The 20,422-nt window shown below is 41.2% G+C and overlaps 3 protein-coding genes across 7 annotated transcripts in view; all 3 read left to right on the top strand.

Annotated features, from left to right (window-relative positions):
• iav (transient receptor potential cation channel subfamily V iav) overlaps nucleotides 1–8,071 on the top strand; it is a 25,944-nt gene extending 17,873 nt beyond the window's left edge. For 4 of the 5 annotated variants that reach the window (XM_018021511.2, XM_026812061.1, XM_026812060.1 and 1 more), the window contains 7 exons: nucleotides 1,237–1,398; nucleotides 1,696–1,893; nucleotides 2,103–2,212; nucleotides 3,127–3,443; nucleotides 4,335–4,589; nucleotides 4,692–5,007; nucleotides 6,310–8,071. In XM_018021511.2, the coding sequence (XP_017877000.1) occupies nucleotides 1,237–1,398; nucleotides 1,696–1,893; nucleotides 2,103–2,212; nucleotides 3,127–3,443; nucleotides 4,335–4,589; nucleotides 4,692–5,007; nucleotides 6,310–6,478 (1,527 nt within the window). In that variant the 3' untranslated portion in view covers nucleotides 6,479–8,071. Of the gene's footprint in view, nucleotides 1–1,236; nucleotides 1,399–1,695; nucleotides 1,894–2,102; nucleotides 2,213–3,126; nucleotides 3,444–4,334; nucleotides 4,590–4,691; nucleotides 5,008–5,111; nucleotides 5,203–6,309 lie in introns of those variants that run through there. The other variant, XM_026812063.1, reaches the window with a different exon arrangement.
• Nucleotides 8,072–8,809: 738 nt separating this feature from the next.
• On the top strand, nucleotides 8,810–11,720 carry LOC108623180 (venom allergen 5). The gene is made up of 3 exons (XM_026812064.1): nucleotides 8,810–8,968; nucleotides 10,967–11,137; nucleotides 11,628–11,720. The coding sequence occupies exons 1-3, from the start codon at nucleotides 8,810–8,812 to the stop codon at nucleotides 11,718–11,720; spliced, it is 423 nt and encodes a 140-aa protein (XP_026667865.1).
• A 602-nt stretch (nucleotides 11,721–12,322) lies between these two features.
• On the top strand, nucleotides 12,323–17,785 carry LOC113464095 (uncharacterized). The gene is made up of 6 exons (XM_026812053.1): nucleotides 12,323–12,326; nucleotides 12,443–12,578; nucleotides 13,642–13,952; nucleotides 16,526–16,732; nucleotides 17,187–17,621; nucleotides 17,692–17,785. The coding sequence occupies exons 1-4, from the start codon at nucleotides 12,323–12,325 to the stop codon at nucleotides 16,693–16,695; spliced, it is 621 nt and encodes a 206-aa protein (XP_026667854.1). The 3' UTR covers nucleotides 16,696–16,732; nucleotides 17,187–17,621; nucleotides 17,692–17,785.
• The last annotated feature ends 2,637 nt before the right edge of the window (nucleotides 17,786–20,422 follow it).

The raw sequence follows: 20,422 nt of genomic DNA, 5'->3' as shown, positions 1-20,422 counted from the left end.
TAATAGGAATCTATAATGACAAATTCAACATGCTAGCATTGTTTAAGTGTATAGCCTATACATCCTTAAGTATTCTCTTCTACTACTACGACTGAAACTTCTTTTTTTTAACCACGTGTGTGTGTGTTTGGAAGGAGCAATACTTTGAACGCAACTCGCAAACAAATTGTATAACAAATATAAATGGAGTAATTTTCAAATAATTTATTTTGTTGCCCAAGATTCGAAAATCTGTTTTGTTTTTCCTAACTGAGAACTGTGAGGATTAAAAGAAAACAGAAATGATTGAACACATCCATTCATTCAAACCATCGTCAACTAAATCGGTATATACGAGAGTAGAGAAAGTTAAAAATGGTTCATGTAACGCCGGGGCAATTAGCGGGGCGTGTAAAATTGCGCGAGGGACCCGGGGCCGGCGAGGGGAACGGGGGATTCATACAGAACTAGCGATCGGGAATCGGGGCGTTGCGTTGCACTGGGGAAAAATTGGCGCGGCGCGGCGCGGTTTCGCGCGTTTCAATTAATCGAATTTTTACCGATGAAATATCAAGACAATTCGATACGGCCGCTGTATTCGCTGGCTAATTGAATTACATTCAACGATCCGAGCCGATAGAAAATAACGCGCAACGATCTATTTTACCCGAGGAGCCTCGTACGTCTCTGGCGTAATTAACGAATCGATTACGCCACTCCTCGCGGGAGAACGTTATTCGCGAAACGCTTCGATCCAGGAGAGAACAGAAATCTTAATTTTATTCTCTCTTTTGTTGGAACTAATTAAACAATTTTAATTCTTAAGTAATCAAAATTGGATTAAATATACGACACTCATTTCTAGTTTATATTCAATTAAATTAAAGGTTTACTTTCACTTCTTGATTATTATCAATTCTAATTTAGTTAAACTTCAATCAACAATTTAAATATTCTTTAATTAGTAATTGCAATTACAATTCGAATTTCTTCCAATCAGGATAATTAAAACAATTTTAATTGTTGATTAGTCAAACCTGAATTAGAAATTCAATGTTAATGTCTAGTTGGTATTAAATTGAATGAAAGACCTATACTCACGTCCTAATTATATTGTCGATTCCATTTTTAAAATTTCAATCAATAAATCTAGTATACTTTAATTAATAATTAAAATACTAATTGAAATTTCTCCCAATGATTTAAACAATTTTAATTGTTAACTATAGTCAATCTCTCGTATTTGCAATTCCGCAGTACGCCGATCTAAGCTACACGACCTACCCGAATCTGTCGAAGATGGTGTTCGCCATATTCATGGTTCTGGTACCAATTCTATTACTCAACATGCTCATCGCGATGATGGGCAACACTTACGCGCACGTGATCGAGCAGAGCGAGAAGGAGTTTGTGAAACAGGTAAATGTTTGCCCGATGTTATAATTAATTAGCTAATTCCAACGTGCCTCGAGAAGCAATAGGCGTACACGTTTACCTTGTCGTTTGTTTAACATCGAATTGCATCGGTGATTGAGATTCGTTAAGCAATTTGAATAAATATTGTTAGACATATCTGTCTGCATTCAATACTCGCGAATATTTGCGCGAGGTATTATATTGTAATCAATTTCACGGAAGATTAAAAAAAAAAATGTTGATTGATTGGTTAATGATTAATCGAGGATTGATTAATTCCGACGATTTAATCTGTGCCAGTGGGCGAAGATCGTGGTTTCTCTGGAGCGGGCAGTGTCGCAGAAGGACGCGCAGAATTATCTGCAGGAGTACAGCATCAAACTCGGCCCGGGAGATGATCCGAACAATCCCGCCTGCGAGCAGCGCGGCGTCTTGGTCATTAAATGCAAATCGAAAACCAAGGCCAAGCAGCGTAAAGGCGCGGTGGCCAACTGGAAGGTAATGACTCTTTAATTTGCTCATTCGCCATTTCATGTGAATTCCAAGTTCTGCTTCGACTAATTCGTAACACAATTGTAACAGACTTGTAACACATTCGTGACGCGTAATTTTCCTCAAGCTATTAAGGATTTGTGAAATGAGAATTTGCTGGTTTATCGGTCCTTTATTATCCCATTCTAATGTGTGCGTGCGTTTAATGTTCTCAGCGCGTTGGCAAAGTGACGATAAACGAATTGAAGAAACGCGGAATTACTGGGGAGGATCTGCGACGAATAATGTGGGGTCGTGCCTCGTTTTCAACTCCAGTCAAAATAAGGTAAGATTTATCCAAATTCCCCATGCATTCCTTACGATTTAAACAGCTATGGGGATTCTGTAGAGTAAGACATAAAAGAGAAATAGTAGTACGGAAGAAAGTAGCTTTTATCGACGATAGAAGCAGAGAAATCAATCGCGAAGAATTGCCCATTCATAATGATACGCAGCATCGATACGTTACAAGAATACGATACAAGTAGTAACGTATGCGATGCGACGCGCAACATATGAAGCTTGCTTGAGATGCGATTCTATCGGCTTACGATTATCACCGATGGAACGTGTCCTTGGAGCAGTATTAACGCGGAAGGCACAGAAGTTACGATCGCCGATGGGATATTAACGTCGGCAAATGTCACGGCAGCCAATATTGGCCGTTGTTCAGCAAATTTTGGGGCTGGTCGTAGTTCCGGTAGGGGCGATCGCAAAGCTCAGCCAACCTATCATTGCAAATCCCTCTGTCATGATACCCGGTGCTAAGGACAGTGGAATTTGTAGCGCCCGCGTTAATGGTTTCAGTGTCACGGAAGACAATATTGGGAATTTAGGGACCGCGGGACAAAATACCGAGGATTCTGAACAATTAACAGCTGCAAGCCTGATCGGATCGATCCATTAGCCAATAGACGAAATCATTGTTTCATTTGAATAATAACGTATTCTCGTACAGAATTCAATTTGTACCATGGGAATATCATTGACGATTTAATCATCATTCGTTTTTTAAATTCTATATCTTTTTGTATCATCGAGAATTTTAATCGGAGTTCCTTAAGTTTTTGAAATAACAGACAGGACACAATTTTCATAGGAACGACACAAGCGCCTTTCTTTATCTAAATTCAAAGTCTAAAAATAAAATGTTCGCAAAATTCCGAAGCGAATCTTTCAAACGATGTTTCATTCCCGCAGTCCAAATACAGGAGGAACCGAGACTTCGGCTGTGACTGCTGGTTTCGGGAACGCGTTGTCCGCAGCGTTGGACGTTATGACCTTCGCCCACGACCTAGACTTGTCCAGCGCTACTGAAAAAATCCCATCCAACGTAGACCCAAAGCAATCAAACCCCAAGGCTACCAGCAACGATCCGAATGATCAGAAGAAGACACCAAACGTAGAAACAAAGAAGCTTGATACAGAAAGTATATCGAAGCCTACGAACAATCGTGAAGTGAACAAAGAACCAAGCCAGTTGGATGTTCAGAAGATGAACTTGAAGAACGCTACTCGTAAGTGAAAATCATTTTCCTAATTATTCGTAAATTTCCTAAAAATTCGTATTTATTTCTGATAATAGAAGAATAATAATCAATTGAATAAATTTTAATAACAATCAATTAAAAAAATTATTCTAAAAATAAAAGAATAAAATCAATTTAGCGGAATTAAACGGATTCATCCAACAAATAAAAAACGTACAGTTTTCTGATAGAAACAACAACGTTTCTGATTACAGAATTATCTAACTTATCAATGAAACTGGCATACGTTTTAAAAATGTTCCCCTACACGAACGTACATAGGCACGTTCATTTTGAATAGATATTTTCAATGTTGTTTGAATGTTGTCGTCGTTGATCCCGTTTCCGGTCACGAGAGGCGAAACAAAATGCCGACTGTTTCAGGCATCGGTGAACAACAAGCATTTCCCATTTTTAGCTACCGAAAAATAATTCGCATTCGTCAGGATTTAACGCAGCTTTGCCAACTTTTATTACGCGGAGGTTTCTGCGATGTGTGTGTGTGTGTGTGTGTGCTGCACGGAAGGACGTTAATAAAAGTTGGGAAACGAGTCTGCGCATTAAAATAATGAAAGCTACAGAGAGGCATCACTTATACATCCACAATGTAGTCTATTTGCATAAGACACGTACTGCCTCCGGCTACGACCTCAAAGCCATTTTGATTTCGAACCGACCCGATGGAATCAATGTAGACGTAATAAAACTCTGATCCGACCTGTAATTTCGGTCTCCGGCAAGGGAATATATTTTCTAGACAAATATAAATGGAGAGCTCCGCTTTGAATGATCTGCAAGTTCGATTTTACCTGGAAATTTTTAAAACGTTTTTCTTCAAATTCGTGTAAACAAAAATTTCAAAACATTCGTTCGTTCCAGATTTGAGCACGTCCGAGGATTTCCAGGATCCGCTTTTGGAACTCGTGATCGCCTGCGAGAATGCAACCGATCCTGCAACGCTGCAGCGAATTGCCGAGCGCGCGGCGGCAGGCTTCGAACATGGGACCGCCACCGGTTCAAAAATAAACGTCAGCATCTTGGAACAGTTCACAATGACTAAGATTGCGGTCGACGAACAAGTCACCGTTACTAAGAAACAGTACTTCATCGAATCAAGTGACAACGATTTCGCTGGTTATTATGAATCATGCTTCCTCCTCGCTATTTATCATTATACGATACGAAATATAATGCACTGTAACAAGTTTCGCGTAAACTTTAATTGTGTCATCGCAGGTGACAATTTGCTAGGGACGGAGGCTCGCTTACGTAGGATAAAATCAGCGAACAACAGGTACAATACGACGCGTAGACGATCCCAACGTGGCGATGACGATCTATCGTCGACGTCTTGCACGTCTGTTGACGCGAATCCTCCATACCAGCCGCTGTTCAATGGTCCCAGGGAAGAAGAGCCGACGAATGGGTCAGTGAAAAGTCCGAGCAGTTCTGTTGAAATTAATTCCGAATCTCCAGTTCAACAAAATGGGCCCATCTGCGATTCTAAGAAAAGGAAAGTGCAAAAGCGCCGCCCGAAGACTGCCAAAAACAGGTAAAGTGGAAGAGCTTTAGTGAGGCTCAGACGTTAGAGAAGATATGTTAGCCCTTAAGAAAGTACCAGTGTTAAATTCGTCCATTGCTGATTAAAATGCCCAGATAAATCTCTATTCCATCCGATTTAAATCTGCGTAAAAATTGTCAGCCCAATCGCAACTATCCCTGTCCCAATCAAATCAGGGTTGAAGCACATAAAACGCNGATTTGAGCACGTCCGAGGATTTCCAGGATCCGCTTTTGGAACTCGTGATCGCCTGCGAGAATGCAACCGATCCTGCAACGCTGCAGCGAATTGCCGAGCGCGCGGCGGCAGGCTTCGAACATGGGACCGCCACCGGTTCAAAAATAAACGTCAGCATCTTGGAACAGTTCACAATGACTAAGATTGCGGTCGACGAACAAGTCACCGTTACTAAGAAACAGTACTTCATCGAATCAAGTGACAACGATTTCGCTGGTTATTATGAATCATGCTTCCTCCTCGCTATTTATCATTATACGATACGAAATATAATGCACTGTAACAAGTTTCGCGTAAACTTTAATTGTGTCATCGCAGGTGACAATTTGCTAGGGACGGAGGCTCGCTTACGTAGGATAAAATCAGCGAACAACAGGTACAATACGACGCGTAGACGATCCCAACGTGGCGATGACGATCTATCGTCGACGTCTTGCACGTCTGTTGACGCGAATCCTCCATACCAGCCGCTGTTCAATGGTCCCAGGGAAGAAGAGCCGACGAATGGGTCAGTGAAAAGTCCGAGCAGTTCTGTTGAAATTAATTCCGAATCTCCAGTTCAACAAAATGGGCCCATCTGCGATTCTAAGAAAAGGAAAGTGCAAAAGCGCCGCCCGAAGACTGCCAAAAACAGGTAAAGTGGAAGAGCCTTAGCGAGTTAGCCCTTAAGAAAGTACCAGTTTTAAATTCATCTATTGCTGATTAAAATGCCCAGATAAATCTCTATTCCATCCGATTTAAATCTGCGTAAAAATTGTCAGCCCAATCGCAACTATCCCTGTCCCAATCAAATCAGGGTTGAAGCACATAAAACGCAGCACCGGAAATAGACAAGCGATAGCAAAAAAAGGACGCATCTTATCAGACATGTTCCACCAAATTCCCTCTCTCGGAATTCCGATCGAAAATCGAAATGTTCGCAGTTGCGGTGCCAGCAATGAAAAAGAGAGAAAGAGAGAGAGAGAGAGAGAGAGGGGGGAGAGTAAGATAGCGATAGCACGTACCCGATTGACCGTTCATTTAATAGTTTCTGTTCCACACGATGCATGCACACAGGGTATCGCCGAAGGAAATGGAGGAGGGCAGCCGAAGAAGGACGGAATCGATTGACCGGAATAAGGCGATCTCGCCCACCACGGACCCGCTCGAGCCATGGAGCACACGCGGCATTAAGGACATGAACACGATATTGGCTTGGGAGGAGAACGCGCCGGACAGTCCTTAACGAAACTTTACGATATTATGCGCCACCACAGCTACCAGCCATGCCTGCAGTCCTGCTCGTTCGACCCACGAAACGACACGTTGTTTTTGTCTGCGTTCTACAGAAGGTATTAAGGAAACTGGAGGTACCCGGGAAACTATCCAGCTACTCAGATTCGAAATTCTTCGGTGCAACGTGTTCTCCGGGGACTTGGGGACGGTAACTTCGAGAGTTACGTTTGCGGTCCAAGGATCGAGGGATCTGGAGGATTTTAGGGAGAGTGGGGAGTTACCGTTTGTGGAGTCACTGTGGATTGACGTGTGGGGACCATGACACAACACAGTGAAAAGATCGATTGTGTTTCTAAGCATTTGTACAACGATCAGGGTTGCAGTATCGTAGGAGTTGGGGGATTGTAAAGAGAATAGTGATGAGAATTACCGTTTGTGGGGGCACTGTGGAAGCGTGGGGAGCATGGGAGACTACGAGCAGGGCATAAGAGAGGGATAGTAGTGGGAAAACGAAGTAACGAGGAGTTATTTTATTATAAATCAGAATCACTTCATTTGAATCATCAAATCCATGAAAGATTGATCAGAAAAAATGAGAACTGGAATCAGATTTTCCAATGTAGCAATTCGTTTCAATAATGTAGCAATTATTTTCATAGCAATGGTACCAAGAGGACTATGAAAGAAAGCAAGGTAAATAGGGAGGGCAGTAGATATATAAGGCTGGTGAAACTTTCCCACCTCCCACGCGTATTGAAACAGTAATGATATGGGAAGGAGTCGACGGGATAACGAAATGAAAACACGTGCTGAACATCCGGGAATCGTGGAACTTGCCGTAGAAATCGGGCAGTCGCGTCGTCGGTGCCCGTTTACGCGTTATAACAGCACCGCTACGCGTACCGTTGATAATCCTCCCCTCGTCTGGGGAACGATACGAACGAAAACTTCCACCCATGTTCACGCCCCGTGGCCAGGGGGCAAAAATCACCAAGGTAGGATAATTGCCTGAATGTTCGCAAGTTCGCAAATTCCATTGTGCCCCCATGAAATACCTTGGAACGATCCCGATAACTTTTAAATCAATTAACGCAAACTGTTGTACGACTGCAATGAAATTTTAACGAATTGTGATTGAATGAACCTTAAAAAACTGTGTCATTCAACTGAATCTCAGAGCAGGGAGAGAGGGTGAATGAAAAATATCTAGTTTCACTCGTAATTACATAAAGTATGAGGACAAAGCAATTATGTACGTTCCTCGGTTTCTATTAAGTTTTAATTGCAGACCGTTTTGTTGAGTTCAAATTAAAATAACAATTGTACATTTCAGTTTTGAAGAGGAAATCGACTTTCGTAATGAACATTGCAAAATGAATTATAAATAAATTATAGAACATTATTACTATCGTCGTACGTTCACGCTTATGCATTTAGAGTAAATATGAATGTATAAATTTTATACGAAACGCGTATGAACGAACAAAAGTAACGTACTAATAAAAAATGCGCTATAATATTCAAAGGGTTAGAGGAGGAAGTCACTGATGTAGCTTCACTTCTTTGTATTTCCGTTTGTGAAAAATAAAAATCTACATAACTATCTGTAGCCTACTTATTACCTTTTTATAATTCACCGACTCCCACATGTTTTGACTACCACTGCGTTAACTGCTGTGAAACATGTTTTATTTCAAATTCTCATACATGCGTCCCATACGAAACGACCTTATTCCAAGTGCACGTAAAACAGGTTGTGTTTTCCGCTCGAAATATATAATTATGGTTCAAGGCAATTACTCTGACAACATAACTTGATATAAAGCAGAATTATAAATTTTTTAACAGCCTTTGATAGTTGAATTCGTTCCTCTGCGATTCAGAATTTAGTGGCCCTTGCAGGGAGCAGCTTTTGCTTACTCAAAATGTTAATTTTTATCTCGAGAATCAAATTTGGACATTCACGGTTCATAAAATATCAAAGCGAACTGTAAAATTCTATTTTATACCTTGCGTGCTGTCTCAAAATAAAATCAATCATTAGGCAATAAAAGGTGGAAACATAAAGCGAAGTTTCTCCATTCCTAAAGACGGGAGTCCCGTTTATTTCAGCTCGATCACTCTTTAAGAAACCGAATTTCTCGTACGAGAAATATTACGTCTCGTCGACGGCCAGTCGTGGTTGTCACTGTTTCATTGGAAAATCGATTCGGAGAACATCGCTCGAAGCATCGGGTTGAAGGTGGCGGCGAGATTACCCGGACAGCGGTGAAACGCGAAAGATAAAACGTCGCGGCGAATTTTCGGTCCGGTTGAAAGTAACGACGAAAGACCCGTTGATATGACAGTTCGTATCTCGTTCTGCTTCTTATTGTTCCTAACGGGATGCTGCGATTGCATCCTGCCGGGGACGATAATACCCCCCGGACGAAGACAGCCCCCGCGGCAGGACAATCCGTACTGCCGCATCTGTGCTAATCATACCATGTGTCGGTTTCCGGTACGTATCGACCCGTCTCACCGTTGAAATAATTACGAATAGTTAACAGGATTCATAGTTTTATCGCTGATCGCAATTTTAGCTCACTTCTCATTTCCTTCACTTAATTTGCGTTTCACGGAATTTGCATCACAGATCGAATATGAAGAATCATAGGTTAAATCTGTACGATTTTTTAATTGACGCAAAGACAAAACAGCTTCTGCTCTTTGGATCGTCACACGATTTCGTGTAATTTAAAAGCAGAAATTTTCGAACATTTTTAAAAATTTGCTGGTGCTTTAAAAAAATTATGAAAGGGTTCGATTCCCTTTGACTGTCGTGGGGGCGTTCCCGTTGCTAATTTCATCGAATTCTCTTCAATTACCGCGTAGCTGGCGAGAATCGCCCGCTGCCGTTCCCACCGATCGATTTCCGCTTTTAGCAGCCGCGTATCGCGTCGGGGAATTTTTATTTCTCGCCCGGGCGATACGTGCGGACAACGACTCGGAGGTGGTGATAATAAATGCGAACGGTAGCGAGGTGGCTGCTGTATTGGGAATATAAAAATCCATCGCTCGCCGAGAATTTGCGCAACAGGAAATTCGGTACGAACGACGCTGCTCGTTATTGTAGAGCTCGGTGTCACGCGCACAATGCGTCTATTCTAGGTATCATTTCCAGCCCGGAGGATTTTCCACCACGGGGAATCCAGCGGATATGAAGTCTGGTTTTTTTCCTACGTTAATCCTCGGTATGCTAATTTTCGACGTTACGCAGATTTCAATTATTAAGGCTGGGGGCACGGCGTTAGTTTGACGTTGACACGTCTTTCTTTTTTATTTTAATCTAATACGAAGTCCAGGCGACAGTCTGGCGGCCGCGGACACGAGCCTTCGCACACATAGCCAGTCTCAAAATCGAATCGGTGTAGATACACTAGAAATAAATCGTTCTTATTTATTCGTGCTGTATAAAAATCTGATCGACGAACTAATGTAGATGAATAATTTTCTTATTTAAAATGATTGGTTTTATTGACAAATCAAGAGTCTCAATATTTCTACAATGAAATAGTGTAACGGCTTACTAACACGATTGGCTTCGACTTTTTAAACTTCTATCCGGTATTATTACAAGAAATAAAAGCGGATTGCAATGGGAAATTCGTTTCGAGCGTAACAGGGGAACATGGCGTGGCATGGAATTCCGAAAAATAATCGAACAGGAAATCACAGGGAATTTAAAAACCCACACGAAAGCCGAGATTAAAGGGAAATTAGCGATAACGACAGAGAACGATCGACCTAATGGCATTTAATCGAAAGGTTTCTTCTCACCTGCCTCCTCTATTAACGTTGATCGAGCGTATAGAGAGGAAAAAACGGGTTCACCGTACGCCGATCACGCAATCTGTTTCATCCTTTTCTAAACATCGAGCTTCCTTTATTTTAATCGAAACCCTGAATAAATTTAAACTAACGAAGCTCATAAAAAAAAAATTATTTCACGATTGAACTTCGTTGTTAACTTTATTTTATCAATAATTTGTTTAAACTACAATGAAATTGAGTTCTCCTAAGCTCGGGACAAGGCGAAAGGAGCTTTTAGAAAATGTATCACCTCCGTGAGATGGAAAGACACAAGGGTGGAGAAAAGAAAAAAGGAACTACTACCTCTGGTACACATCAAAGCAGATTCGATGAAGCAGCATGTCAAAGCTCTGCCTAAGGAAAGTAGCTGGTTCGAGTGCCTTTCCACTATATTCGATAGTACTTCGTACGAAAAGCTTAAAGAGGCTATTTTTATTGAGTACGAAATTTGCGAGCCGATGACGCTGATTCGTTCGGTTCAGATATAAAGCGAACACGTTCGAACTTGAACCGAATTACTGTTAGAAAATTTGATCTACTAGCCATTATTTTTTGGATACGTGCCAGTGAAATTTTATCCTATTCTACAGTTCATTATACTATGGTTAATATAGTCGGAGAATAAAGAAATTATTCTATCCTTTAGTACGACACTGATGGCACCAGATGCCTAAATCTCCAGCACGAGGATCTGGGCCTTGACGATATCGCGACGATACTGGAAACGCATAATTTTTATCGTAACAGAGTGGCGAACGGTGAAGAGCAGCAAGGAAACCCGGGCCCGCAACGTCCAGCGAAATTCATGATGGAATTGGTACGAATCATTCCTACAAATCACCGTTCTACCTTTAACCGTAACAAGCTGTAACAAAAATGTTACACGAGCATCACATTTCTCCACGAAACAAACGATCCATGGTATCCAGTATCTCCATCAGGAAACCTTGTTAATCATTCATATTCCAGACTGACACGATTCAGTCATACGAATGATTACTCTACGTTTAATCGTAGCAAGCTGTAACAAAAATGTCAAACGAGTGTCATGTTTCGCCATGAGATAAGCGATCCTCCATATCCAGAATCGTTTTCAGGCAATCGTGTTAATCATTTGTATTCCAGACTGATACGATTCATTCATACGAATGATTACTCTACGTTTAATCGTAACAAGCTGTAACAAAAGTGTTAAACGAGTGTCATGTTTCGCCATGAGATATGCGATCCTCGATACCCAGAATCGTTTTCAGGAAACCGTGTTAATCATTCGTATGCCAGACTGATAGCGATATTTGTTGGGACAGATCTGGGACGACGAACTGGCTCATATCGCGAGGCGATGGGTAGTGCAGTGCAACCTCTTTGAGAAAGATCAGTGCCGAGACGTTGGCAAGTAACTCTCACGGATATATACCATTTTTCATAGACCTTTACTGGTCCCTAGCATTTTTCAATATCCACCGGGTATTTTCGAAACCTAGCCAGTCGCGATCGATGCCCCGTGCGTTTCTGCCATTTTATAATACATCATCATCCTTCTCCTGTTATTTACCAATTTCAATCATCCACTCTGCTTCACCGATTGTTCCAATTTGCGATCGGGAGGACTCGGCTTTGAAGATCTAAGGTAGCTGTTGCCTAAATGAAAAGCTTAACCGTGGCCTTGAGTGAGAGCTTAAAAAGAGTTTCTACAATAATTTCCAACCGACTGTCCATTCGCATTCACGATTAACTTCCGAATTATGTTTCAACCGTGAAATACCTTTCTTCTGGTAGTATGAGCATCGAAATTAAACACCGTGGAAACAGTCGCGAATGCGACAGGACACGTGTCCCTATTTTCATGAAACGAATCAATACACGTTCGCGTTTTGGACGGCGTGTGCGTGAAAAGCGCGGAATCGATTGCTCGTCCCGATGGATTTAATCAGCGCTACGTGTAAAGTCTGTCTCGACGCTCGTCGAATGTTAAATATTCGTCATTCAATCTGCAGATTATATGGGCGAGTGAATGGGGGAAAGGAACGATGAAAGTGAAACAGTAGCTCTTAAAGGCCACCTTCGGTTTTTAGCAGTTCTCGTTTAAAAAATTGTTTAACGAACGAATGAAATTTTGCAGAACGGTTCGGTGTGTGGCAGAACGTGCACGCGGTCAATCTGACCGCCATGAGAGACACCTCGCCCCGCTCGAGAATACAGTTTCATATCCAATCATGGTACTCGGAAGTAGAAGACTTCGATACCGCTGAATTCGGGTAAGCTCTACACTATTCCTGCGCGCGAGCCCGCATCGTATTTCCCCATTGCGCTTCTCCCTCGCTCTCCTTATCCTTCATATTTTCTCGATTCTCCTGTTTTTTGCTACTCCCCTTTTTGGTAAGCGTGACGATATTTTTTTCTTCATGGATGGATGTCATATAGACGACGCCCAGCAGGATGGATTTCATACAGAGACTCTCTTTGGTCGAACCTGGCGTTCGATCGCCTCTGGGAATCGAATCCGACTTGAATTTTTGATCGTAGAACTGCTAAAATCGAATATCCTGTTTGTCGAAGTGAAGGCTTGATTTGTTTCTTCTTAGTTTATTTGGAACGAGTTTTTATTAAAAATAGTGCCTAGCGGTAGGCCAGCCTTTGAGAATCAGAGCTTAATTTTTAATCGCTAATGGCTGCGTAGATGACATAGCCGCAATTCTTTTATTTTTATTTGCAGAATCAGCCCTTAAAATTTTTCCCACCAGCAACCACGCTGTATATCGACGCGGTTAAGAAGTATTGTCGCTCTCATCCAGTGTACAATACTCTAAGTTCAATTGATCGGTACGAAACTTGTTCTAAACACATCGGAGCTTCTACTTTGTCAATGGAAGTGTATTCGATCGAGCGACAAGAGGGTGTAGACACTGCGAACTCGGGTTTGAATTTACCAGGAGGTTTACACTAACTCTTTCTCTGCAGCCTCCTTTCTATTTTCTCCAACTTTACGATTCCCAGAATCTCTGTCGTTACCTACGACAAATGGATTTCGCTGTGTATAGAGAGAGAGAGAAAGAGAGAGAGAGAGAGAGAGAGAGAGAGAGGGAGATCTGTCTTTGCTCGACAGGATCGAAATCTCGCTCTTAATGAAAATCCTATTTACCACGACTGATGGATCTCGAATTTCGGAGATTCAATTATACATCGGTGCAAGGCTGTATCGTTCGACTAGTCAAAAGGAGTCGACGATCGATTCTGATTATATTTATTCAAAGAATAATTTAAAGAAATTAAAGTCCGTTACCAAATAATCCGATAAAATTTATGATCGTCGGATTGCAGATTGGTGAATTTCACGGCACGATGGTACCTGTCTTACATCCCTTTCGCGTTGTCGACGATTAGCCAGGTGGGTTGTGGCCGAGCAATTTACACAGCCAGACCTGAGCAATCGACGAGAGATGCAGCGGAGACAGCACGGGCGTCGGTAGGGAAGCGTACAATAGGCGTCGGTTTCGGGGATCGAGTTGAGGCCCTGGTGTGCAATTACGGGCCCCTCGATCGGAACACGCCTAGAGAACTCTACGAAGACGGTGTACCAGCTCTTTGTCCACCGGGGACGACCCGCAGCCTGCAATACCTAGCTCTCTGTCGTAAGTGTTTCCTCCTAAAGGTGTTTCCAACTGAATCGCGTCGACTTCCACTCGATTGTTGTCGCTTCCTTTCAGTCCCTCTCTCTTTCACCATAGCTTCCTCTTTCTCGTTCGGATACGCTCGTTAACCATTTCCTCAGACAATGCCCCATACCATGACGCGGGGATCATTTTAAACGACCGTTCGGATAGTCTCACGGGAAAACAGTGTACGACTTATATTACATGGTACATATGTACAGAGAGAACAGAAATGCTTTTCACGTAACAATATCAATGAAAAAGGAGCATTATAGATATACAGATTGCTCAAACTCAATTACGACAGGAATAAGAGAAGATGATACAAATGACACAGGTGACGACACAAACTGATGACACGGATACGAGAAAATGATACAAAAGCTACGTTGCTGATACGTTTTAATGGAACTACGTGATCATTGATTTCGAGTTGGATTATCGTTACCGGGGGATTAAGCGCTCGTTTTCTGGATTACGTATTCGTTGAAAAAGAAATATCGAAGATCTCGCCGACGGTAACGACGCGAACTTTCCCCTCTCAAAATTAATCCATTCATCATCCACTCCAGACTTTCTTACCGAGCGCTGTGTGTTACACGTCTGCCCGGCGAATTATGTTAACCGTGTAAATCGCGATCCGATAGCATCCGTCCCACCGTTCGTCGGTCTAATGAATCAATACATCTTGATATTAATTAAACTTCGACCGGCCGGCACTTCTTGTCACCCGGGCTGAATGACAAACCGTTCCACGACGATTATTCGTTTGCCAGTTTCGCTCCTCGGGTGGTAAGAAACTCCTCGCGGGTTCCATGATTGATTGCGATTATTTGTATTACCCAAGTTCCTGATTAATGGACTTTATCGATCATCCGTTCGATATTTTTTAAACTGCCGTGAATATTTCAGGCTGATGCGACGTAAATAATACATCCCGTTTCTGTTTTTCTTTTCTAATTACAGTAGCAGGTTAATACAATTTTTAATTGTATGGAGGGGACAGGGAGTATTGCATGAAAAAATGGAGAGAATAAATCAATAATAAGTTTTACTAATTGTTTTAAATGATTGAGACTATTGAATATTTTTCACTGCGAAATGGCAGCTGGGTTTAAGTTTGATTCAAAGGGGGAGGGAAAATTTTCGGTGAAACTTCTCGTTCGTGGAACTCTGACGGATTTAGTACCGGACTGGAATTCTGAATAAGATGCTCGAGGACCTCCTCTCTCTAATGCTCATTCCGCCTACACTCTATGTCTACTTATAACTGAAATTCCCTGCAATTTCGAGAGCCATACCTACTCTTGCTATCAGAAATATGTAATCATTCGCGATTGCTTAGAGAGACACTCGAGCCCTGCCACTGATTTCACAATTCCATCAATGTTATACATCCATTTCGATTCATGATTGAAACACACGTTAAATATTTATTTCACATTCTACGACTTTTGTTTTTGACAGTAATCTGGAGTTTAATAATTGAATTCATATAAAAGTATGACAGTTCATTTTAAAAACAAGTCACTCTTTGATTTATATTTAACTTGAACCATTGTGACGTTTCATTAATGCAAATTTCGTTATATTTACTTGAGTTTCGTTGAACAAACGCGAAATTATTTTTGTCATGCTGGACAAGCTAGTAATTATAAAGTAGATAAATCGATAGTACTAAAACAACGTTTGTAAAACAATTCATCTATAAATATTGAACGAACGAATTTCATATCTGTGTCGTTCTACGAGGATGCAGATTGGAGATAGTAAATAAATCGGGTAGCAAACAATTTATTCTCAAATACCAGACTGCGTCCAATTATTATTTATTAACCGCTCGTATACATACGACTTGAAATATTTCGAAATATTTTTCTTATTCGATACGTGCCACGATGAAAACTGAGGTATCGGAGTTTCGTGCTACTGTTTCAAGGGATGGCAAACAGGAACTTTTTACCTTTTTCTCTGTACGTACGGACTTCGGTGGATTCATATTTTCAAGGGAAGTATCGTTGACATCGACATTCCGGACTTTAAGATTTTTCTTAAAACTTTGTACTGATAAAAATGAGGACACGGTTTGGTAAGAAGAGAAAAATTTTCTAGAAGTAGCAGAATATTTCAAACTGACAGATTGGAATAAATTAATGAACCAAGTTCGGTCACAGTCAATATAATTTTCACTTATCGAAAATAGTCAATTCGTCGAATAATAATTTTCTATTTAATCTACAAGCTTCGTAATTAACACTTGTATTTATTTTTTGCACCTACACTTAAGGAAAAATATGGATAAACCAATGCATTAGTGAAAACAGATAAATATGGAGCTTTATATGAAATATGAAGGAAGGGTTGAAGGGGTTGGCACACGGGGCGTTGAAATCGGGGGTGGATTTCAGTTATCTTTCCAATTTATACCGTGAAACTTGCTCGCGAGGCCCCGTCGGATAAGCTAGAGACTCTCGTTAAACTTTCTTCGCGGGAGACATTGCCGCCGGGAAGATAGGAATAAGGGAAACGAAAAAAATGATTGCCTCTATTAGAAAAGTTTCAGGTGTGGCAATCGCAAGGTGAAACTCAGCAGAATGGAAAGGGAGACGCAACGGCGAGGAATAGCAGCGCATCTTCGATTAAACCAGCAGTTCATCTCGTTCGGCTGCTGTTATTACTGCCGGCGCGTCTATCGTTGAGCTCGACTACTTACAGCTTTTAAACGTCGCCAGTAGTTGTCCATAAAACTCGTTCGCCAGGTAAATCACTTTTTTATTTCACTCTCAATCATTCCTCCACTTTCCGTGATTCATAAAAAGGCTTCTATTTTAATTTATAAATATTATTCTCTCTCCGCCTCGCCGGCGCGGCTGTCGTTGAGCTCGACTACTTCCAGCTTTCTACAAACGTCGCCTGCTGCCTATAAAACTTGTTTGAATAAATCGTTTTCAACTTCATTCTTAACCACTTTTACTTCTTGTCTCGGTGATGCATAAAAAAGCTTCTGGTTTAATTTATACTGCATTATTATGAATTCCTTATTTTCATTAATTTACTAGTAATTTGTTTTAATGAGTTTTTCCTTGATACTTCTTTCTCAAATATTAATTTGATCCTAAACTAGGACACCCTGATTCGGGTGATCGATATTCCGTGGCACTAGCGGGACCACCGCGAAAACAGTATCAATTCCTGTTCGTCTTTTCGTTACAGTTAACCACTGTTTACACGCACGGCGCCCGCCACCGCGACGGTGTCATCTCATTAGCGTTAACAACACGACGGGAAGCAGAAGAGACGGGACAAGGGAGGAAGGCGTTAATTTCGACTCGGTCAATTTGCCAGGCCATTACTTCCCGGGCTAAGGATTTGATCGCGCAATTAAGCGACGAAGGTGGAGCCACTGCTTCGAGTCGAGGCAAAAAATCCGACATGCTGCGTTAATTGAAACGGACAGGCAGAGATGGCAGAGAAAGAGAGAGAGAGAGGAAAGGTTGATGAATATTTTAACGAAAATTCTGAAGAAATCATTATAAGAATTCCTTTTTTGGAGAACGGAACTACTGACCCCCACCCCCACCCCCTCCAACTCGGTTGCTGCTGGATAGAACGGATTTCGTTTTCGAAACGGAAGAGAATCGACGACCCGTAAGTGGAACGGCATACACCGTCTTTCTCTCTCCCCTCGGCCATTCCGCGTTATTTTCTTGTTTCCCAGGGAATATCGAAACGGCTTGTCGTTGATAGCACTTTTGCCTCTGTGTCCTCGGGTTGTTCCTCTTATCGGTCGTGTTCCCGCTCACGCGTGGGCCAAACGGAATTTTCGGTTCGTGAAGAGAAGAAGCGAAAATGAAAATTAGAAGGAAAATTGTTTTAATGTTAATAACTTCGCTCTTAATGTAGAAAATTGTTCAAAATACTAATAAACTGAATTCCTTTCATTGAAAGGAACACTGTATTGTTTAAAAAGTACATTTCCTCGAAGCCCGTTTCTTCAACAATTTGCAGAATGCAATTACTTGTTGATTTCGATTCATTCCGCCTGATTGAATTCTAATAATTAAATTCTAACACCACCGAGCGCGGCTCGGTTATTGAAGGAAAAAATCGTAACGCTCGTAATGGGAAACGCTTATTACAATCACCGGGTCGCATCGTGCCGTCCAATCATAACGGCATCGTTAATTAAAAACGTCTCAAGGTGTTTTTCCAGCAAGCGTTTTACGTGACGACGAGATTGCTCGCCATTCTTTCATCGTTCCTGCTTTTTAATTTAATAAAGGAGCTTTAAAGGCCTGTAAGAAACAGTAACGAACCGATGAGTCGCAATGATTTAAACTTGTCCGCTTGACGTTCTCTTGTTACCATTAAGTAAAATCAATAGGAATTGTTAGAATTAATGAATGTATTGTTAAATAATAATACTATTATTACTATTCATTATTATTAAGAATAATCATCGTTATTATATGTATTTAGTGAGTCCGTGGATCTACTACGCTTGTCTGTTTTTTGATACACACAGCGTTGGGACGTAACATTATTTAGAGCAGCTACTTGTGACGCCATAAAAATATTCTATATGTGAACGTTGTCGGTGTAATCTAGATATAACAGTAACGTCGAGGGCGACGGTGCCGGGTGTTCTGAACCTGACAAGGAAAATGGTTATGAGAGTTACCCCGAGCGTCATTTTTCCCGTATATACTTGCTGGATCGCACCTTGTTTTGACACCATCAACTTATATTCCTCTACACTTTGAAATATATATATATATATCGTATACAGTAAACAGGCGTTTATTAATACAACTAATTTATTTTTAATTAATCCAATTAAATAATTTCGGGGGTAACACAAGTTAACGTTGTTAATTAAATAAACTGTTCTGCCGTTCGTTTTTGTAATATTTCTTTAATTAAATCACGATTCAACGTCCGGCCAAGAAACCAGATTCATCCCTTATCGATCTCCCTCGGACCTTTTTCAACCCTTCGGCTAAGAAGAAACGCGGGGTGAACAGGGAACACTAATTTACCGGGTAAACAATAATTCCGTAGAGATGCGCAAACACTTGACACTTCCAATTAAGGCAACGTAATTGCACGTGGTAGCCGGCTACTTTGTATCCAGGCAACGTTCACCATGTATGCACTGCGGTGCTGGTTTGGGGGAAACAAGTAACGTGTATTAGTATCACGTTTTCTATCAGGCGTTCATTCAGTTCGTCACTGTTCCACTTTGCCAATTACTGTTAACAATTCTATTTCACATTTACTTTATACAAGGAAAAGGTCAGTTGAAGGTCACTCGAAGGTTAGAACGGGGAATTGTTTAATGTCTCGAGGAACGGGCCGCCCGCTGGCATTACTTATCGCTGGTAACGTCGTGGAATAATTTAATGAGACCTGGACCAGGGTACTTCCTACCAACGAACGAGTCCTCGCGACGTTCATTTTAAATTGGAACCCGAAACAAGGGGATCGTATTAAGCCCTGTTGCCACTTGTGGCATACCTTCGTGTCGTGTCACTGTTGCGTGCCACGGTGTCAAATCCCATTCTCATTCATTATTTATTAGGATATTAAGTAGGATTTTTTACCTTGGTCTCCTGGGAACATCTCATCCATACGTTTTGCAATATGCACTATTGTAAGTCACACATAGATACAATATAAAAAATACTAAAACATGCAGTATGCAAAGTACTAAAATAAAATACAGGGTGCAAACTTATTAGTCGGTAATATTTGAGGATCGAAATCTGCGATCTAAAATAAGATAAAAATCAAGAGTGACAGAATGAGATTTCGAGCTTCATTAGTTAGTTATTATAACTAAAAATTGAACGCCTTTGTGCCTGAATCAGGCTGTCAGTCATACGACGACGCAAATCGAATTACCTGATTCAGACGCAAAAGCGCCCAATTTTTATTTATTAATAACTAATTAATGAAGTTCGAAACGTAATTTTGTCATTTGGTTTTCGCCTTAATTTGGCTTCTAAAATATGTAACTCAAATATTGCCCACTAGTAGGTTTACAAGTTTAATGCAACGTTGATATGTAACGGTGACCCGTAACAAATACCGGATATTGCCTTTTAGTATATTCTTTCCGAAGTTCATCGAGTTTGTTCTATTTCAACCATTTTATAAATTCATAATCGACGAACGTCAATATGTAAACGATTAACTCGATAAGGAACGACCAGACTTAGAATCAATAGGAACTGACACGGATATTTGTGACGTCCGATGCAAACAGTTTCAATTTGTATAGAACGTACGAACAGCTCTGTTGATCAGACGTTGCTGATAACAAGACGTTTTCCGAGACCGAGGCACATCCTCGCGATATCCTGTTGGTAATGACAACTCCGAGGCTAACAGGCGTAGAAACGATTGTGCTTCTCGTATTGCCTTAGCTACGATAACGTCCGCCCGCT

Source organism: Ceratina calcarata, unplaced genomic scaffold, assembly GCF_001652005.2.
Source record: "Ceratina calcarata isolate Rehan_Ccalc_2016 unplaced genomic scaffold, ASM165200v1 scaffold255.2, whole genome shotgun sequence".
In the NCBI taxonomy this organism is placed as follows: domain Eukaryota; kingdom Metazoa; phylum Arthropoda; class Insecta; order Hymenoptera; family Apidae; genus Ceratina; species Ceratina calcarata.
Note: the sequence above shows the minus strand (reverse complement) of the source record. Positions and strands in the feature narration are given on the sequence as shown.